Source organism: Zasmidium cellare, assembly GCF_010093935.1.
Source record: "Zasmidium cellare ATCC 36951 unplaced genomic scaffold M409scaffold_23, whole genome shotgun sequence".
Classification (NCBI taxonomy): Eukaryota; Fungi; Ascomycota; class Dothideomycetes; order Mycosphaerellales; family Mycosphaerellaceae; genus Zasmidium; species Zasmidium cellare.
The window spans coordinates 330,393-350,300 of NW_022986967.1; the positions used below are offsets into that span (position 1 = coordinate 330,393).

Below are 19,908 nucleotides of genomic sequence, written 5' to 3' on the forward strand. Positions count from 1 at the left end.
CCGCAGCTGCAGGTGAGGCACCCGCAGATCTGTATCCTTGTCTGTTGCTGATCTTTCCAAAAGTCTCTTAAGGGCTGAAGAAGACACTGAAAGAGTCAGTGGCCTAGAAACGAACAAAGTCATTGCAGCCTCACCGGGCTCGGGTATCTCTGTTAACTAAACGCCGGATGCCAAAGCAACAAACCGCAAGCACAACACAATATGCATCCGAAACTCTTCGTCTAGGCTGCTGTCTGAATGCCAATTTCAGCATCAGAAGGCGCCTGCCAAGTAGCCACATCAGGAGCAAAAGCACAGTACCACCACTGCCCAGCACTCCAGCCGCCCTTCCAGATACCGTCCTCTTCCACGCCATCGCCGGTGCGGACCGCGATGCCTGTCTTCTCCAACCACACAAGAGCAAGCTCAATCTCCCAGTCCCAGAACTTATGACCGTGGCACTCTTCCATCCTCGCAGCTGTCAAGCCAGACCTGAAGACCAGCAGATGCACGAGGGATCGCACAACCATATCCCAAACGTCTTCGATCAGGTTGCCATGGATATCGACCCAGAATGGGATTCGGGCACCTGTTTCACCTGCTCTCGTTGCCAGCTGCAAAGGGATCGGGACCGCAACCGTCAGACCATGATGTGCTCGGTAGATCGTCGACTTCTTATAGACGATGGGAGCCTTCAGTAGGCTTGGGTTGACCTTCTTCGTCTCGTAGCTGTAGCCACTATAACCCCAAGGTGACAGCTTCGGGAAGGATGCGTCGTAATCGTCTTTGCGAGGTGGTAGCATTGCCATTGGCTTGATTTGGCCTTGGGCGGCCATGTTGGTGAGGACGATGTACTCAGGATCAGACGCCTCCGCCACGAGGTTGAGCTCTTCATTGGTTTCGAAGTGCTGAACGATGTTCGCCCAAGCGTTGGAAACAGCACGCAGGTATTGGTATTCTTCTGGTTTTGCAGGCCATCGTTTGAATTGGGCAAGGACGTCGTTGTGGATAACAAAATTCCTGCCGGGCAGTTGACGACCCTTCTTCTCTTGAGTGAACATGCGACCTTGCACCATCTCTGCCGTAACCTTTTCGAGCATTGAACTCGAGAACGAGGTACTCAGCTTGGCCGCTGCGACATCCGGATTGTAATTCCATTGCTTGGTCATGATGACTGCGCGGACCCATGATTTCAACACAACCATATCGTCCACTCCGTCGGCGCTTGGGCTTGCCAGAGGAATCCCATGTGTGTACCTCAGAGCGTAGTGCTTTCGACCCGTCTCCGTCAGATTGGTGAAGTACTCGTCCGCGCTGAACCGAAAAATCGGCTTCTGCTCCTGAACTATGAATTCATCCTCCACGGCTTCTCTAGACGGCAACAGGTGTGGGGCTTGCTGTTGCTCAGTGGTCTCCACGTGCGGCAAGATCGTCTCCTCGACCCATCTGACCAGTGCAGGCCAATCTGTATTGCAAAGGTCTTGAAAATTGATGGACGGTAGCTCATTGCGTTCGTAAGCAGTCGGGAAGTTTTCCCGGATACGGCTCCGCAGTTCGTCGAGCTCGCCTTGACGATATCTCTTGAAGCAATCCCAACGTCTACGATAGAAATTGGCGTCATGATAGAAGCCCATAGCGTGCGCAACGGCAGTCCAAGGCGGCCGATCAGAATGGAGACCACCGCAGAGAGTCGTCACCAGTGCTACCGAAATGATGAGGCGCTGAGACTCCTTGAACTCTGCACCACTCTTGCGGTCCCGACTGGCAATCTCTTTGCCGTCAGCACGAACTCTGGCGGTCCGTCTTGCTGGGAAAACATCATCTGGGACATACTCTGTCTCCGAATCTTGCGCCGCATCCTCAAAATTGACGTTCTTGTTCTTCCGGGAGCTGTATTGCCGCTTTGCCTTGCCAGTCTTCCTGGACATCTCCGGGGTAATGAGAGTTTGAGCCCTTAACGACGCTGGCTGTCGATTCTGCGTTTCACCGCTCGCGGATGGTGATGTCGGTGCTGGCACCATTAAAGGCGGCATTGTGGTCGACCCGAAGAGTTGTTCAAGCTCTATAAGGGCATGCGGTTGGTTCAGAGTGTGATTGATGAAGACCGTCCCTCGGCTTCCGCTGACCTCTGCGTGTTCCTCAAGCTGCTTCTCCCATGTCTCGACAGCATCCACTTCCTGGAAAAACTCTCGAGCCTTATCAGTCTGAGGAGAGCTGCATGCACGGCTTAGGGTTTCGACCAGACCGAAAGGTACATTGCTGCTGGTCGCAAGAAGGCGGTTTTGCTTGCACTCACCCAGAATCACAGGTCGGCTTCTCAGCATCCTCAACTCTGGCATGGTGTGGACAGAGACCACTGGGCAAGTATTGAATGTGCCCGTTGCCTTGTGGAACTCTTGCGTTGGGTAATGGATCAGATTAGCTGCTCGTAGCCGGTAACGGGCTTCGTCTTCTAGTGTCATGCCACCGCCAACATCGCGGGGCCTGTGAGGCTTGTTCCTGGACCGAGTATTGGGGCGCAATGAACTTAACGGCTTCCTCTGTAGGGCTGGAATTGGCAATTTTGGTGGTGGTCTCGGGACAGTAGTTTGATCGCCGCCCGCTCTCTCCTCATTGTCGTTGTCCGCCCATCCCGCCTTTTCTCGTTGTTGGATTTGAAACTGCGCTGAAGATGCACTCTTCTTCGCCTCGACCTCGTCCAGAAGATGTTGGCGAAAGGAAAACACGTCCGGAAAGCCTTGTTGCTTCGCTTGTTTCGCCTCAACATCGGTGGAACGTTGAGTCTGGCGCACAACGGCTGGCTCTTTGCTCACATTCAAGGTGTCGCGTTTTGTTGGAGTGGACGTTGGCATGAGGTCGTTGGCATCTGCATGAGCATCTTGCTTCTTTTCCAGAGCTCTGGCAATTCTGGCACGTACTTCGGCATCGACTTCAACCTCGGACGGCAGGTAAAACGATGGATAGCAATCGATGATACGCTTCTGCATCTTTTTGACCTGGACCGAAGTTGGATCGATGTTGGGTTCAGTCAAAATAGCACGCTGCACCACACTTCCACTCTTCCCTTGGAACTGGAATAGGAGCTTTTTGAGCTTCTTGCTCTGTTGCAAGGTTTTGAGTGTGTTGTCGACGGTTTGCTTGTCGGGTGCCTGGTTGTATATTCTCTTCCACGCGTTTGCGAAGACGTACCACATCTCCACGTCGCCAGGGAAGACCCCATTGCAAGCCCGCAGTGCATCCAGTATGATCTTCTGTCGCTGGAAAACCACACTACCGCGCGTGCGTGTGGTTCCGAGTTTCTTGGCGGATTTCGGTGAATTAGCAGTAAACTGTACTGGCACAGCTGGCGTGATGCTCAAGCTTTCCTCTTCGTCTGGCTGCTGGTCTACATCCATGCTATCTTCAACGATGGGGACGTATTCTTCGTGCTGAGTATTGTCGCCGTGATTTTGCGTCTGAAACGTAGGTGGACCATCTTCAGCCTGGCGAACTGAGGTCGTGGGGGTCAACTGCGTGGCCTCGATTCCTGCTGGCCCTGGTTTCAATGAGTCTAAAACACTTGGAGAGATCCTTTGCTGAGCAGATGCATCGTAGGGTCTCACGATACGTAAAATAGACGGCGAACTATTGCTTGATGCTTGAGCAAGATTCCAGGGCTGATTTCCACCATCTTGTGTTCGAGCGTGACTGCTATCTTTGAAGGGGCTGTGCTCGGTATCGGCGTTGGGTCTAGTGATTGTACTCTGTCGAGAAGTTGGTAAAGGAGCGGCTGATCCTGAAGCGATCCCGTTGTCCGCGAGAGCTTGGCGGACCGTTCGCTTGTTGTCCTTTGAAGCAAGTGCAGTCAGGTGTGATCGTGGAATTGGAAGCTTGACCATAAGGCTAGTCCGCGCAGTCTCATCAGTGACTGCACCATCTGCCGCTCCATGATCATTACGTGCAGACCTTCTGAGCATCGCAGTCGTCGCAAGCTTTTCTTTTAGAGGCGCAGGGGTCTTGGGCGCTTTCGTTGGCATGCCGATAGATGCTCTCCAATCTTCTGCTCCAGGGCCTCGCACTCCAACTTTGGCCGAATAACCCGGCGGCGGCAGGCCAAGGGCCCACACACCCTTTCCTCGGTGATAGAATGTTTCTTCTGGATGGGTCTCAACGTACGTCGCGTCGAACCGTGCAGTTGATGATGTTTGTTGCGCATCAGAGCTCTGCATTGGGCCATTAACCTCAGGTTCTTCTTCTACATGGGCTTCCAAGTCTGGCACGGAAGTGGCTGTCTGCTCAACTCTGTTTGAAATCTCCTCCTCTGAAAGACCAATTTGCTGCGTATCAGTGCTCTGCGTCGGGCCAGTGTCATCGGCTTCCTTGTGTAGACTGATTTCCACACTCTGCACTGGAATCGCAGTCTGTTCAAGTCTGCTCGACTGCTCCGGGTTCGAATTATCAGCTTGCGGCTTCTCAGACGTGGCCCCTACAGTGATTGTTGCGGCCTGGTGCCCAGCCTGCACTGACCCTTTCGCAACATCACCTGGCGTAGCTCGCGACGTAATGGCAGTTGCCGGTTTGGCCCCCCGTGCATAACGTCCGGCTCCTCGGTGATGGAACATCTCGGTCGGATGGGCCAGTACGTACTCTTTGTTGAAGGTCTCAAACAGTTGCCCATTCGCAGCCGTGAAGTTGCCGGACCCTGATTGCTGGGACGCTTCTGGGTGCTCAGATGGCGGCTGAGGGTTGGTGGTGGACGCAGATCTGTCAGTTGAGGGTATTGTCGTGGACTGTGTCATGGCGGTGGCATCATGAGTATGGCGACCATTCGAAGGTGGTCTCGCCGTCTCGATGACTTTCTGTGGCGTCTTCTGGTTCTCCTGCTGGCGTTCAATCTGTTTCTGCAACTGCGCCATAAGAGTGCGTGTCTCTCGAGATCTTTGGCCTGGCCTCGACTTCAAAATATTGTATTGTTCGACAGGGTCAGAATGACCTTGCAGTATCTGTTTCTCGAGCTCGGCTACTCGTGCATTCACTTCTTTTGATTTCCGACCTCGTTTGGACTTTAGCGCATTCAATTCTTCAGCGGCACTCTGCTGCCGGGCAGATGGGATGTTGGCAGTTGTCACCGCCGAGGCACCAGATATGCCGTCAACATTTGTGTCTTTGCCTGGAGATGGCGTTGAATGGACTAGCAGACTTTCTTGGACAGCCGCGGTCGAGGATTCGTTCTGATTGTCCACTGCAGTGGTGGGATCGTCGAAATCAGGCGCAGGCGCAACTGGCACCAAAGTCTTCTCACGCCGCTTTGGTGTGTTGTTGTTACGCCGCACAGAGGGTGTAGCTTCTTGAAGATCGGCTTTGGCTGGAGAAGATATTGCCGGTAGCATTGTGGAGGAAGTTGACGCTGATGCATCGCCATTAGGTCTTGCACGGACTGTCGATGCTGGCGCATCATTAGATACGTCTAGAGCTGAGGTCGCCAGTCCTGATGCATCTACACGTGGCCTCTTTGGCACCGTTTCATCCACGTCGGAATCGGAATCAACGTATTCGGGCGATTTTGCTTCGGCGGGCATCAGACCAATCTTGGCTGTCCTTCGACGTTTCTTCACAGGTGCGAATCGTGGTGTACTGTCGTCTTGGAACCACTCGAGCTCGTGAAGGTTTTGTGTCTTGACAACAGCAATCAATGCTGTCCGTGGACGACCCCTGGAGACAAAGGTCTGTCGCTTCTTCTCACGAGCGCCTGGGGGATTGATGTAGATGCCAGGTTTATCTCGCGTCATGAGGTCTTCCTTGACTTGCTCTACACGTGCCAGTGGCAAATCCTCTACAGTCACATGTATTGCGTCGGTAGCATCGTCGTGACCAGCTTGGTTTATACCACGCCTCTGGCTCGCGTTCATTTCAAACATAACCTTGAGCTGTGCTGTTCTTTCCACAGTAGCCTCCCACTCATCGAACTCGTGCTGCGGGATCTCTCTCGTCTTGACCAAAGGTACCCCAGGCCTAGCAGGATCTGTTCGGCGTTTGTACGGTCCTCGACGCTTGGCGCTCGTTTTCTGTTCTGGCTGTGCTGAAGCGGAGGCAAGCAGTCCATGCTGAGTGTCATCGGCGGCTTGAGCTCCCCCATCGGGTTCGGCGACTTGTGGTACAAGCTGGAGAGATCTCTCTCGTGCAACACCCTCTGACTCAACTTCTTTTGGACTGTCAATTGTGTCTGCGACGTCTTCACTGGCTTCGTCCGAAGTGAGGTCACCTTTGGTAAAGTTTCTTCGCCGCTGCAATTCTGCAGTGTTGCCATCGCCGCTGGCAAGTTCTTTCGATGGAATCAGGGGGAAGCCCCATTCATCCAAACCAGGCTGCCGATCGTTTGCTTTCTTCTTGCCCTTCGCCTTTTCCGAATCCTGCACAGCCTCCCAAGAAGCATCTCCAGACTCGACGGCTCTTTCGAAATTGCCGTAAGTTTTGAACTGAAAGTGTACCAATTTTCCATGAACGCTAGTATCACGGACAATGGCGAGATGGCGAAGGTGCGGTGGCTGAGATTGTTGCCATACATCAGTCAGTAGCAACATCACTTGATCCAGGGGTCTACGCCATATCGGACCGGTCAAGCGATTGGCTATTTCCATGGAGCTGATTCCCTCTGGACCAGCCTCTTCGACGAGGCTGTAAACGAGGTTGATCAGCGGTACGTCGGGGGTCCACTGAGGTGGTATGCGCTCTTTCAGCAATTCGAGATCATCAAAGTCGTCTTCCTCTTCCACGGATTCGGCCTTATCGGCTTGTGCAGCATCGTCCAGGTCGTCGAAGTCATCGTCGAGGGCTCCATTATCTTTCTTGGCCTTAGAGTTGCCCTGCGCCCACTTCATTCGATCGAAATCTGTAGGCTCGCGAAGTAGCTGGATGCTCAACGCCTTCTTCTCTCTGCCACTTGCAAGATGAATGAGCGAATTGCCATCGGCATCGTGCAACTTGGCAGAAATACAGCGAATGCAGCCAGATTCTGACAAGCGCTTGATGGAGCGTCTGAGAATCTTGTTCTCGTATTTCTTAGGGTTCAATCCCAGGTGTAATCGAAGGTCTTCGATGGTGAGGATGTTGTCGTTCTCCTTGAGCAATCTTATCGTCGTGTTGAACCAGGCATTGTAGTAAATGACCGTCGGTGCAGCTTCGGAGCTGCTCCCTGCTAGAAATTCGGGAATCCTCATCGGTTCCAGTGGTTGAACATTGGCATAACGCTTCAGCTTCAGATTACTCGTTCTAGCGCCAGCACCGATTACATTCTCTTTGACGATGTAACCTTTGTCCACAAGCATGTCGGTCCTCTTTGGGACCGAGCGCTTGTCTTGACCGGTCAATTTGGTGACGTGTGGCTGCAAAACTCCCGTCGAGCCATGTGCTGCAACCACAGAGAGAATTTCGAACTCCCTCATCGGCACACGCCTGTGATCGATGCCATGGCCGGTGATCGCTTGCCACACCCTGTCTTCAGTCGTGAAGATTCGTTTACCAGCGAGCTTTACGTTCAAAGCCGAAGAGGTCGACTGCGATCCGTTGGCATCGTTGATGTTGACGTCCGGGTGTTTGCAGAGCCACGTGAGGATAGACTCAAGTAGTTCGTCATCAACACTTGTCTTCCTCGCGGGCGGTGCGCTGGAAAAGAGGAGGTCATCGTCGCTCGGATTATCGTTGGTGGTTGCTTCCGCGTTCTTCTCGTCGTAATAATTTCTGACAGTCTTTTCGAATTGATGGGCGGAGAATCCTGTTTGAAGATCAACCATATGCTCGTTTCATCTTTCCCCGCCGACGCTGCCAAATTGCTTTCGTGCCATGTCGGAACTCGAACTCGCACACTTTGGCCGGTGAGGCCGCCAATGACCGAGAGTGTGTGAAGAGTCACTTGCTCACTCACCTTGACTGCCTACGCAGGCGATTTCATTCAGCAGTCGCTCGATCAGCTCATCGAATCCAGCCATTGTCGTTCATCTCGTACGTGTAATCTCGGCGCATTGATTGGTCGGTTGGTGAAGTTGAGCAAGTGTGCAGCTGTCGTGGTGGAGTGGAATGGCGCGGGCGAGTTTCGAACTCAGACTTTTGGAGTCAGTGGTGTGGCGGGGCAGCGGCGGTCGCTCCCGCTTCGTTCACTCACTCACATGCATGCACTCACGACATCTGAACTGATGAGTCTAATTCAAGCCTTTCAGCATGTGAAAGACGTCTGTGTGATCACTTGTCCGCGTGGACATCTAACTGGGTATCATTTCAACAATAACAATGGAGTCTACCATGCCCACCAACGCCTCGCTGAACGATCTGAAACCAATGTCACTAAAGCCACATCAGCTGTATCTCGGCCTCTTCCCATCCAGGTCTCGTCCGCCATCATCCTCCCGTCGTCGTCTTTCGCCGATCGGTGCTGCATTCGCGCCCGTCTTTTCCCTTCCTCCACCAGACTTCTCATCCGGCCTGAATCTATCATCTAGTCCATCATGGTCTCTCTTCTTGCCTTCAAATTGGCCCCAACGACCAGTGTCTTCGTTCTTGAGGTCTTTGTATTTGGTCCGACCCTTCTTACCCAGTTTCGTCATGTCTCGGATCCGCATGTATTCCGGCAATACAGCCTTGTCGCCTGCATCGTCGACGAATTTGTGCCCTGCAATGTTACGATTGAGTGCTTGTTTGACTTCTTCGTCTTGCTCATCGGCATTGAAGAAAGCGCCCTTGTGGAAGTATTTCTGCATGTACGCCATCTTGCCTTTGTCCTCGCGCTCCTCGGCCTGTTTCTCCAAGAACTCGCGATCTTCGGCTTCTCGTTCTTCGGCAGTCATGTTGCGTCGCCGCTCAACTTCTTCACGCTCCTTTTCCTGTAGAAATTGTCAGCACATCTTTGAAGACATCGATATATGTAGCACGTCGTACCTTCGCAATAAGCGCCTCTCTATCGCGCTTCACTCGCTTGAGTTCGCGCAACTTCCAGGCTGCCCTCTCTGCCTCTGGATCCGACTCATCGTTGTCATCAACTTCGTCTGCAGGGTCGACATCGTCGTCGTCCCAATACTTCTTGCCCGCCTTACGCACTTCAGCATCACGCTCGATTTGCGCTTGCAACAGCTCATCGGCCTTCTCTTTACGTTTCCGTTCTTCTTCAGCCGCCTGATCTTCAGTGGAAATCGAGGGCCCCGAAGCCTGTTGTTTTGCGCGCTGCGCTTTTGACATGAACGTAGGCCTGAGCATAGGCTTTTCTGGCTCGTCATCCGAACTGCTGTCTTCCTCTTCTGAGCTCTCCTCGTCTTCTTCCTCGCTCCCACTGTCGCCTTCAGCGTCCGAAGACTCTGATGCTGTAACAAAGCCTTCCAGATCATCTGTCTTCGAGAGCTCTGCGGCTGTTGGCAATGACTGTCCGGTCGGTGTACCTGGCTGCACTGCCAATGCTTGTCTCGGGAAAGACGACGCCTTAGGGGGCGGCGCTTTTACAGCCGGCTTTTGTTCTTCCTCGTCTTCCTCATCAGACTCTTCTTCCGAAACTGGGTCTTCGGCTTGTGCTTTTCCAGGATAGTATCTAAAGCTCCTATCAGGCTGCTTTGTCATGCGGCTCGATGGCGGCATTTTGGCGATTGTTCAAGTGTCTGCGAGGTGGGAAGATTCGAGATGTAGTCAAAGGCTGGAGGGTAAGAGGTTCATCTGCATCGCCTTGCCACGTGAAGACAAGCTTCGTAGCGGCGCAAATAAAGTTTGAACTTTGCGGGGTGCAGCAGGGACAACGACTGAACTAAATTTTGAATAAGACTGTGACCGCTCACAACTGTTTTTCCTACACTTAATACACGCGGAGACGGAGGCACACACAATGCCTCATAAACATACCAGGAAGCGCGATGATGATGACAGGCAGTAAGCAGCGCCAGTCGCGAGCGATAGAATCATGCTAACACACTGCAGCTTCGACCTCGCACCAAATCGAATCGCGAAGCCTCTTCCCTCGTTTGAGGCGACGCCGAAGAATGAAAAGAAGGGCAAGGGCAAGCAGAAGGGAAAGAAAAAGGAGCAAGAGCAGAGTAATCTCAAACGAAAACGAGGATTCACGGCCCAGTTCAAGGAAGATGATACACCCCGCGCATTTGCCAGATTGATGCAGCTCCAAGCCGGTCAAAAACCACGATCGGGGCTCGACGATGGCGAGAACAAGAAATCGAGAAAGAAGAGAAAGGTTGAGCAGTTGGCGAAAGAGGATACACAACCTTCTCCCAAGACCACCGCGATAGACCCACGAACAGGCGAAGAGCTCAAGATCCTTCCAGGCGAACGAATGTCCGACTTTGCGGCTCGCGTCAACCAAGCACTCCCAGTTTCAGGTCTCTCCCGCAAAGCAAAAAGTGCAGATGGTCAAAAAGAGCGGCAAACCAAGACCGAGAAGCGACTGCATAAAATGTACGCCGAGTGGAGGGAAGAGGAGGCTCGTCGCAAAGAGAAGCTTGAAGAGCTACAAGAACAACAGGAAGAGCAAGATGAAGAGAAGACGGCCGAGTATGGAGGGCAGGACATCCATCTACCTTCATCGAGCCGCCAGTCGAAGAAGAAGCGTATGGTTGGTGAGATCGATGATGATGACGACGATCCTTGGGCGGTTCTGAAGACCAAGCGTGAAGCTCCTAAAGGACTGCATGACGTTGTGCAAGCGCCACCAACTATGAATGTTGTGCCCAAGGAGAAATTCAAAGTGCGGAATGGTGCTAAGGTCAGCGTTGCCAATGTGCCCGGTGCATCTGGGATGAAGAGTCTAAAGCAAAGGGAGGAACTGAGCGAGGCAAGGAAGGATGTAATCGAGCGCTATCGTGCTATGATGAAGGGCGGTGGAAGGCTATGAGCGTGGAGCATTGATGAATGTGGGCAATTACAGTCGAAAGATCGATCGCAGCAGGCCCCGCTTACTCACGGAACATACCTCTCACATACGATCGTGACTTTTGGTCCGCTCTTCGATCCGCCTCCGGAAAAAGCTTCAGCTCCAGTGGAGTGGATGCAGAGTTGATACGGCCATGCCCAGCCTGGACTTGGACGCTCCCAGCATGCTTACGAGAGGCAGCTGCTCCGCGATCGAACACGGGCAAAGGCCTTGCTTCCACATGATCGAGTGCTGCCCTCGTCTTCTACGCAATCAGGTAGCATTGCGAGTAGAAAAGCACACCAACCGAGAAAGAGAGTCAGAATATCAAAGGTCGCCTGCTGCCAACACCTGTCCCGCCCTCGTGGCAGCCACCTCTGCAAGCGTCTCGCCGCATCCAGGCCCATAATGTCCCGCTCCTTCAGGAGATGCCTTTATTAGCTTTTAATATAGGCACTATTGGCACATGCTTTATGCATTGCACGGTATCTTCAGCCGAATTCACTCACAACGCCAAGCCATGCTTTGTGCTGGGGGTACAATACCAAGGTCTCGAAAACAAAGGCACGTGTCCCGCGCTCAGTGTTCTTAACATAACAACAATACTAAGAAGCATCACAAGGCGCCAATTGTACGGTCTAGAGCTATATGTGTGTGGCTCGTCGCAATCTCGAATGGCTCTCTTCTTTCTTCAGACAAGAACAACGACACAAATTCAAGACCACAGACTCGAGCCAGACGCACATATAAACGTCGACCGCAACCACAGAACAACTTTCTCTCCTCACCAACGTTCACAAACACAAGTTCCAACTACACTACACTCGCTAAGTAAGCGCCAACCAACGACTATACACTCGAGCAACCCAGCTAACACTCACATCAGACTCAGCTTCCCAGCTAAACAACCAACAATCAAAATGGGCCGTGCTTCTCCAGTTACTGGCGGTGTCTGCACTCTGCAGGGCCGCGCCTCTCCCGTCACCGGCGGTGTGTGCACCCTTCAAGGCCGTGCCTCGCCCGTCACCGGTGGTGTCTGCACCCTCCAGGGACGTGCCTCCCCCGTCACCGGCGGCGTCTGCACTCTCCAGGGCCGCGCATCCCCCGTCACCGGCGGTGTCTGCGAGATCATGAAGTTCGGCACCGGCAAGCCCGCCATGTGCAACATCCAGCGCAACGAGTAAGCGCTTCCACACTACCTAGCGTAGAGTGAGAGTGCTTGCAGAAGGAGAGTCACAAAGCAGCCTGGATTGAAAAGAACAAGTCTCGACCGGCGACATGTCGAGACGAGGCAAGCAGTGGCTCTCCTCCTGGCAAGATCAAAATTGTCTTTTTTGCGCTGTTTTGGAGCATATCATCAACATAAGAAAAAATCTGGATTGGTCTTTTATCATGGATGAACGCCCCTTGAAGGGGCACGGGAGTTCATCTCAGTGTTGGCCGGGGGATTTGCTGGTTCTTTTTTGGACTATGCAGGGCTCTCAGTCTGCGCTTATTTTGGAGCATTGGTGTTAAGAAAAGTCGTAGAAAATTCAAAGCAATTGTTCGCTTCTCCCATTCTTGCTGTCCTGTCTCAACATTTTCTTGATTCAATACCCTGCTCAGTATAATTGTCCACCTGTTCTTGCTGTCGACCTCCGTCCATGGAGGCATTCTATCCCACGGACCCGAACCCATCCACATCCAGCGAGGCTTCACCCGAAGATTAACCTTAAGAATGCATGTCATTCTCGGGGTCTGCTCCGACGCCGTTCAGCCGCTCGGCGGTAGCTCCGTCACGCACAAGCACGCTCTCAATGATCGTTTCTTCGTGGATTGTCTTGCACGTCATCTTCGAGGCATTCCCATCGCGAGCGAGTGGCGTTACTCGCTGTCTGACCACAGATGGTCGACGTCCCTCCTGAGTCCTTTGCAGCCGTTCCGACACCGAAGCTCGGAAGAATTTGAAGGACAAAGTGGAATCGATGATGACAAGGTGAGTAGTGACAAGTAAGCTTTTCAGGACTACGGTCCCCGTTTGACACGTCCCACAGAGAGTCACATGCTCCATTTGCTAGTGGTAGGGTTGAGAAGAGATATTCCGCGCTGATGTGCTGACAACCGCACATCTTGCTTGAGTCCTCTGCATTGTTCCCCTGATTCGTCTCACGGTCCCGGGACATTTGGCGGTACTGCCTCGTCTGCAGAGCGGACAACACTCCGGACTCTCGCCCCCGGTTTCTTCTTCAGCGGTCTGCTTCTCAGTTCTTCTTCCTATAATTAGATACTCGCTTGCCGCTCAAACCACCGCACTGCAGAACACTATTCTTACCGGCTCAATATGTCTGTCTCTCGAAAACTCTCCAGCGAGCCTGTCATTGTGTCAACGACAAACGACGCTTACCCCAAGGAGCTGGGGCTCGACTTGATCACGAGACGGTTCCTGCTCGATGAGGAGCCAGATATCGATGTCTACGCACAAAGCTTGATGCTCATGATGAAGGCCCACACGGAGAGGATAATGCAGAGCGGTGCATCAAATCCAAGTGCGGCCTCGTCGGACTCTTGTTCCAGCTCCAATAACCTGGCTGACCGAGGATCGGACCCAGGAGATACGAATGACCAAGACAGTATGATACAGACAACGCTCCAAGAGCATGATCCTGTCGTTTATAAGGCCCGAGAATCGGACTCCAAAACATCGCTTTCGATGACGAACTCCAAACTTAAAACACCGGTGGTTCGCCGCAACTCGATTTGATCGAAGCTTGGCCAGGAGGACTTCGGCATCTCAATCAAATGCCGCTTGTGGTAGCCTCGGAACATTGAAGGCATTCTTGGGGAAGTTGAGAGGCCAGCGAAGCAAAGCGGTTGTAATTAGCCGAGCATCGTCAGAGGTACATGTCCAGGCAAGACACAGGTGGGGACGGCGTCAAGAGCCTCATGTCTGCCCCTCATCTGGCGACAGATGCAGAGAAAAAAGCGCATGCTCACAACGATGGGGATGGATGCTATGGGAGACAATGAGAGAGACAGTGGCAGTCGAATAGATGATGGTACGGGGAGGATCAAGTATCTAGAGAAATTAGAGATGACAATTCAGATGACTTTTTGTCTGTTGGTGAGTGAAGGATTGTGAGGAGTTTGCCGCCGTTCCTGATCCTCGCTTCACGCTTCATGCCTCAGGCACAGACTGTCCGTGCTTCAATCTTCGAGCTTATTAAGACCTCACTTCCTGAATTCTCCAACATCAAGCCAGTGCTATCTGCTACGAAAATGGGCAAAGGTGAGTCGCATAGCATCTGACAAATATGTATGGCATACTGACGGATCGTAGGCACTGACAAATTGTACGTACGTTTCAATGCGACAAGTCTTTCATCATTCAGTCACTGACCATCCAACAGATCACCCACAGCGAGTGGTCGAGCGAGGATGCCTTCTCCGCCAGCGCTGGCGCAAATGCGCGCAAGTCTGCCAATGCCGGAGCGGGCGCCAGCTTCAAGCGCCTCCCGTTCAACTTCTGCGCCGTATCCCTCCAACCCTTCGAGCACCCTGTCTGCACCGGCGACGGCACGATCTTCGACTTGACCAATATTCTTCCCTGGATAAAGAAGCATGGAACAAACCCAGTGAATGGACAGCCGTTGAAGAGCAACGAGCTGATCAAGCTCAATTTTGCGAAGAACGAGGAGGGCGAGTTCGTGGATCCTGTGACTTTCAAAGTCATTACGGACAACACGCACTTGGTGGCCTTGAGGAATACCGGCAATGTCTTCAGTTACGACACTGTTGAGCGATTGAACATCAAGGCAAAGAATTGGCGAGATCTGGTCAGCGATGAGGAGTTCAAGCGCAGCGATCTCATCACATTGCAAGATCCACAGAACATCGAGTCGAGAAATCTCAACCAGTTCAAGTATCTCAAAGAGGGCACCAGCACGCTCACTCCAGAGCAAGAAGCGGAGCGAAGTGCGGGTGTAAACGATCAGAATCTCGGATCAGCAGCCAAGATTTTAAAAGCCAAGGAAGCGGTTGCCAAAGCCCGAGCAGGGCGAGAAAAGGCAGCCCAAGGATCCACCGAATCTCAGGCTCTTGTAAATGCAAGGAAGGCACACGCAGAAGTTGCTAGATCCTCAAAGGCATCGAAGCCGGTGCCGCACAATGCCGCTCAGTATACCAACGGCCAAGCAGCAGCGTCTTTCACCAGCACAGGTCTTACTCCATCGACCTCAACAGAGCGTGCTATCATGAGTGATGAGGAGTACATGCTCAAGCCAAAGCGAGTAAAGCAAAATGGCTATGCTCGTATGTCTACGAATCTTGGCGCAATGAACATCGAGCTGTATCCAGAATACGCGCCCAAAGCCGTCTGGAACTTCATCCAACTCGCAAAGCGTGACTACTACAAAGGCGTATCATTCCACCGGAACATCAAGAACTTCATGATCCAAGGAGGCGATCCTACCGGTACTGGACGGGGTGGGCAATCATGTTGGGGCAAGTCATTCTCGGATGAGTTTGAGGGACCACTTGCGCACGATTCGAGGGGCACAATGTCGATGGCGAACAAAGGCAAAGACACCAACACCAGTCAGTTCTTCATTCTCTATCGAGCCGCAGCTCACCTCAATCGCAAGCATACAATCTTTGGCCGTGTTGTAGAAGGTCTGGACACGCTTGACCGGCTTGAGAAGGTACCTATTGATGACAAGAGTCGGCCGACAGAGGACTGTGTGATCGAAGACGTAACGATCTTGATTGACCCGTTCGAAGACTTTCTCAAGCAGCGTTCAGACCAGGAGGCAGAGGAGGCAAGGAAGGAGCAGCTGAAGAGAGAAGGCGGCGCTGAGGACGACAAGACAACATGGACTGGGAAGCGGATACGAGCAAATGGCAAAGTGGAGGATGGTGGTGGAGCGACTGAAGTTGGCAAATACCTCAAGCAGTCCAGTACTGCTGCCGCTGAGGACGACGAGGTCATTGGTGAATGGGACGAGCCTGAGCCGCCGCCGAAGAAGGCCAAAAAGGGGGGAGGCTTCGGGAACTTCGATGCTTGGTAAAAGTCCAAGCCTTGAACAGAGTTCCGCCGTATCTTCTGAGGCGACTTCCGAAATGTCTCATTGCACCGCTCGTCACTTCACAAGCTGATCTGTCACTTTGATCACATGCGAGTCCGCGAATCCGCGCAGTCATAGCCTCAGCTTTTCATCTGTCAACGGTGAACGAAGACGACATTCTGCCAGCTTCTGATCTCCATCACGCCAAAATCAGTGTGGAAGCGCGGAAGCTCTTGCGCGGCGCTGGGGACCCGTAGTAATTTGGTCCTCTGAAAGCGCCATCTTGAATAGCGAGGAACAGCGCACAACGTTTCCTTGGACAACACCAATCGAACGGATATCGCATCAGTCCGTCTCGCCACACGCCGGCACAGAAGAGTTCTCGCAAACCCTGCCGGAAGACTCAATCAAGGCCAATTTGCTTCTGATCTTGCGAGCACAGACGTATCTGCTTCACTTTCGAGATTTCCACGTGTTGGCGACTTCGAAACCCCTTCACTCTCGTCACGCCATTGCAGGCGGCAGCGCACGGAGCACATGGCCATCTATATCTTCGAGCTTCTTGTCTCCAACTTGTCTTCTTTCATCCACATCCAACTCCAACTTCAACTCCAACTCCACTCACCTCGTGTCATGGACGACACACAACCACCATCCTCTGTGATGGACCATCCACAAGCACCAACTGCTTTCATAGGCAGCCCTCAAACACCACTACCTGTCGTTGACACGCCGGAGCCTACCATGGTTTCACAGAAGCGTGATCGGTCTCCAAGCCCGCTCTTCGTACAGCAAGACGAAGGCACACCATCACCCCCAGAGCGAGGTAAGTAGACATCATACTCTGTAACCTGCAAAGGCACTGCTGACACGCACCTCAGAGTTCAAGCGCATCAAGCTCGAAGTCCGCGCCTCCACTCCCACTCCTACCGACGAAGTCAATGCGAGCCAAACCAGCGGAAGCATTTCAAGCCTAAGTCCCACCGACCAGAGTGACTGGATGCGAAACGGCACATCTAGTCCAAGCGCCTTTAGCGACATCACCGCTGCATCGGCCGGCGAGACTGTCACGGAAGTCACAAGCGTCAAGCCCTTCTTAAGCCCATTGCTCGTTGTCCCGACGCAGACAAACCAGCTTGCCCTACAGTACAAGGACATACCACTCCCAGCAAATTGCCCTCGACTAGCGGCATACCATCCACTCTGCGAAAAGACAGAGACCGACATTACTCGACTTTGTGATGATTTCATCTCCGCATATGATCAGCACAAGACTGCTGGATTTGAGAGTGCCGAGCTCGAAAGCATTAGCAGACAGTTTTCTACATACCGCAGTGTCAGCAAGCACTACCCGCCAATCAAACCAGTTGCTCTTGCTGGACCGATGGGCGCCGGTAAGAGTCGGACTATCAACTCGATCCTGGACCAACCAGGTCTTGCTCTTGATAGCGATGCGTCGGACCGTGGTACCAACGTAGTGCACGAGTATCTTGGTCCTCGACCCCGTCAGAAGGCCAAGTACCTGGTCAACGTTGTGTACTACTCAGCTTCGCAGCTGAACTCGCGGATTGCCAACATCGTGCGATCCATCTACCAGTACCTGTCGCTTGAGAATGGTTCCGGGGACGCCGACGTCGAGGACGAGGATGACCTGCGATCGAAGTTCAACAGCTCTCTGAATTTCTTCCGCACGATTCTCTGCGACTACGAGGAATTTGACAGTCGAGAGACTGCCACGGCATTCTTCGAGGAGCACTTCAATGAAAAGACCTCGGAGGACGAGCTCACGGAGATGCTTGAGAACCTGTTCTACGACTTCAAAGCTTCTCGTAAACTTGTGAACGACATGGAGTCGTATATCGCATCCGACGAAGCGGAACTGTCTCGTATCTTTGCTCAAGTGTCCAAGCCTCAAGACATGGAGCTCCAGCACCCACACCCATGGCCAATCATCGAGAAAATTCAAGTCCGTGTGAGAGACAACGACCTACTGAAGAAAGGTGCACTTGTTGCGGACACGCCTGGCGTCGCTGACAGCGATGAACTCGTTGTGAACAACACGACCATGTACTTGCAAAACGTCGGCATCGTACTCATTGTGTCGCCGATCCTACGCACCCAACGCTTGAACGATCTCAACGACATTCTTCGGCAATGTCTCGTCCTTGGGAAAGCCGAGCGAACATACTTGGTCATGACGAAAATTGACCAGAAGGACCCTCTCAAACCGCATGAGATTGCCTCCCTCCAGCCGCAGTTTCGGCAAGCCTTCGAGGCAGCCGAAGCGCAGCTCGTGAAGCTTACTCAGGAGATTAAGGACCTTAATGTCAAGAAAGACATCCTTCTCTCCCAGCTCTCGGACTCAACCAAAGTCATAGAGTTTCAGCAGACACATGCGCGACTTGGGCTACTACCTTCGCTGATTAAAGAACAAGAGGCAAAGAAGTTCCAGGTCGCAGTCGAGGCACGCAATTACGACACTGAGCTACTACTGAAGAACAAATTCCGCGAGCTGTCGAAGTCAGGCCGTGCTCCCGACTTGAAGACGATTTTCGTTTCCAACGAAGAGTATCAGCTCGTCGCTCAAGGAATGCCATCAAGACTGGACCCAGCGACTACGGGCATCCCAGGTCTGCAGCACATCCTGTGCGAAGTCCCCGCTTGTGATAAGTTCGGCACGCTCCAGAGCATTGTTGAAGACCATGTGGCGGTCAGCTTCCGTGGTGCTGTCTTGTCGTTGACCAAGACAAAACTTGAGAGGAAGGAGCAAGTCCAAAACCGTCTGCTCTGTGTTCTGAAGCAGAGCACTACCGTTGCCGATTCTTTGAAGAAGTCTGTCGAGCGTGTCTTTGACCAGGTCCTCGCGAACGCCTTCGACAAGCGTGAGCAGAGCTGGCAGGATAAGGCTCAGCGCCTAATCAAGGATTGGGAGACCTTCAACAGCGGCAACTTCACCGCCTTCTGCCGACGCAGCGGGGCCTGGAAGCCCAAGCGCAAGGGTCAAAAGGAGAGGAACAAGAAGAGTCAGATGATCTTCTGGAATGCAATGATCCAAGACATATTCTCCTCGGATATCAGCAAGGATCTCGAGGAATTCTGGCAGGGCTTCGACGCCGCCGAAATTTGCGCCCAAAGCAACATCCGGGACTGGTTGGATAGGCTTGAGGACACCCTCAAAGCTTGCCCAGAGTTCCAGGGAGCCTCGGACACTGCGATGTTCTACGAGATGCTTCATCACGTGCGCGATCAAGCTCAGAAGGCCGTACGACAGATTCTCAGATCTCTTCGTCGGGAGACGACGTCTGTGTTCCATCAGGTCACGATGCGAGACAAGGCGCAGGAGAACTACGTCGACAAGGCAATGCAGCCTACCTACAATGCCGGTGCTAAGATCGAGACGAAGCAATTTGCCACCACGACCGGCAAGAAGGTCAGCCCAGGAGCCTTGGCTCATGACGCCCGAGTCAATCTCATCCGCCGCAAGCTCATGGGCACCGGTAGCTCCCCACTTCCAGATGGGTCTGACGACACAGCCGAAAACAGCCAGAATGACGTGGTGAGGCGTGGTGCACAGCTCAGCGTCTTCCAGTCAGTTTTCGAGCAGCTTCAGGACGAGTTCATTTCCAAGCTCGACGCTGCTGTCTCTGAGACCTCCGACAAGCTCAAGACCACATGCGATGACATCGTTACGGACTTCAATCGTCGCTACAGCGTCGAAGAAGAGCAGGACACGAACGATCCTCAGGCGAAGCAACAGCTGCTCGACGCAGCTCACGGCGCTCTGGCCTCTATCAAGGGCCCGATCAAGCTGCAACTTGACGAAGCCAAGCGCTGGGAGAAGGAGGGCGACATTGTCGTGCAGACTTGAGTCACCATCCTCTTCACATCTTCACATTTCCGGCGAGTCGACAAAATAGGAGGCCAGTTCCATTTGCATTCAAAGTACCTGTGCGTTCTGCGAGCAAAGAGGAGGAGTCACACTCGAGACGAGCTCTCACATGAATGTATTAGTAGCACCCT

The 19,908-nt window shown here is 52.9% G+C and overlaps 6 protein-coding genes across 6 annotated transcripts; 4 read left to right on the forward strand and 2 right to left on the reverse strand.

Annotated features, from left to right (window-relative positions):
* Positions 1-221: 221 nt before the first annotated feature.
* Positions 222-7,943, reverse strand: M409DRAFT_24549 (uncharacterized protein; the record flags this gene model as incomplete). The annotated part of the gene is made up of 2 exons (XM_033807287.1): positions 222-7,729; positions 7,880-7,943. 2 exons carry the CDS (start codon positions 7,941-7,943, stop codon positions 222-224), a joined length of 7,572 nt encoding a protein of 2,523 aa, XP_033666052.1.
* Positions 7,944-8,306: 363 nt separating this feature from the next.
* M409DRAFT_67436 (uncharacterized protein) lies at positions 8,307-9,555 on the reverse strand (the record flags this gene model as incomplete). The annotated part of the gene is made up of 2 exons (XM_033817401.1): positions 8,307-8,831; positions 8,887-9,555. 2 exons carry the CDS (start codon positions 9,553-9,555, stop codon positions 8,307-8,309), a joined length of 1,194 nt encoding a protein of 397 aa, XP_033666053.1.
* A 259-nt stretch (positions 9,556-9,814) lies between these two features.
* Positions 9,815-10,831, forward strand: M409DRAFT_67437 (uncharacterized protein; the record flags this gene model as incomplete). Its single annotated transcript, XM_033817402.1, has 2 exons — positions 9,815-9,858; positions 9,907-10,831. The coding sequence occupies 2 exons, from the start codon at positions 9,815-9,817 to the stop codon at positions 10,829-10,831; spliced, it is 969 nt and encodes a 322-aa protein (XP_033666054.1).
* Positions 10,832-13,169: 2,338 nt separating this feature from the next.
* M409DRAFT_24552 (uncharacterized protein) lies at positions 13,170-13,589 on the forward strand (the record flags this gene model as incomplete). The annotated part of the gene is made up of 1 exon (XM_033807288.1): positions 13,170-13,589. One exon carries the CDS (start codon positions 13,170-13,172, stop codon positions 13,587-13,589), a length of 420 nt encoding a protein of 139 aa, XP_033666055.1.
* A 515-nt stretch (positions 13,590-14,104) lies between these two features.
* On the forward strand, positions 14,105-15,891 carry M409DRAFT_67438 (uncharacterized protein; the record flags this gene model as incomplete). The annotated part of the gene is made up of 3 exons (XM_033817403.1): positions 14,105-14,114; positions 14,166-14,182; positions 14,236-15,891. 3 exons carry the CDS (start codon positions 14,105-14,107, stop codon positions 15,889-15,891), a joined length of 1,683 nt encoding a protein of 560 aa, XP_033666056.1.
* A 534-nt stretch (positions 15,892-16,425) lies between these two features.
* M409DRAFT_24554 (uncharacterized protein) lies at positions 16,426-19,756 on the forward strand (the record flags this gene model as incomplete). The annotated part of the gene is made up of 2 exons (XM_033807289.1): positions 16,426-16,714; positions 16,770-19,756. 2 exons carry the CDS (start codon positions 16,426-16,428, stop codon positions 19,754-19,756), a joined length of 3,276 nt encoding a protein of 1,091 aa, XP_033666057.1.
* Between the last annotated feature and the right edge of the window lie 152 nt (positions 19,757-19,908).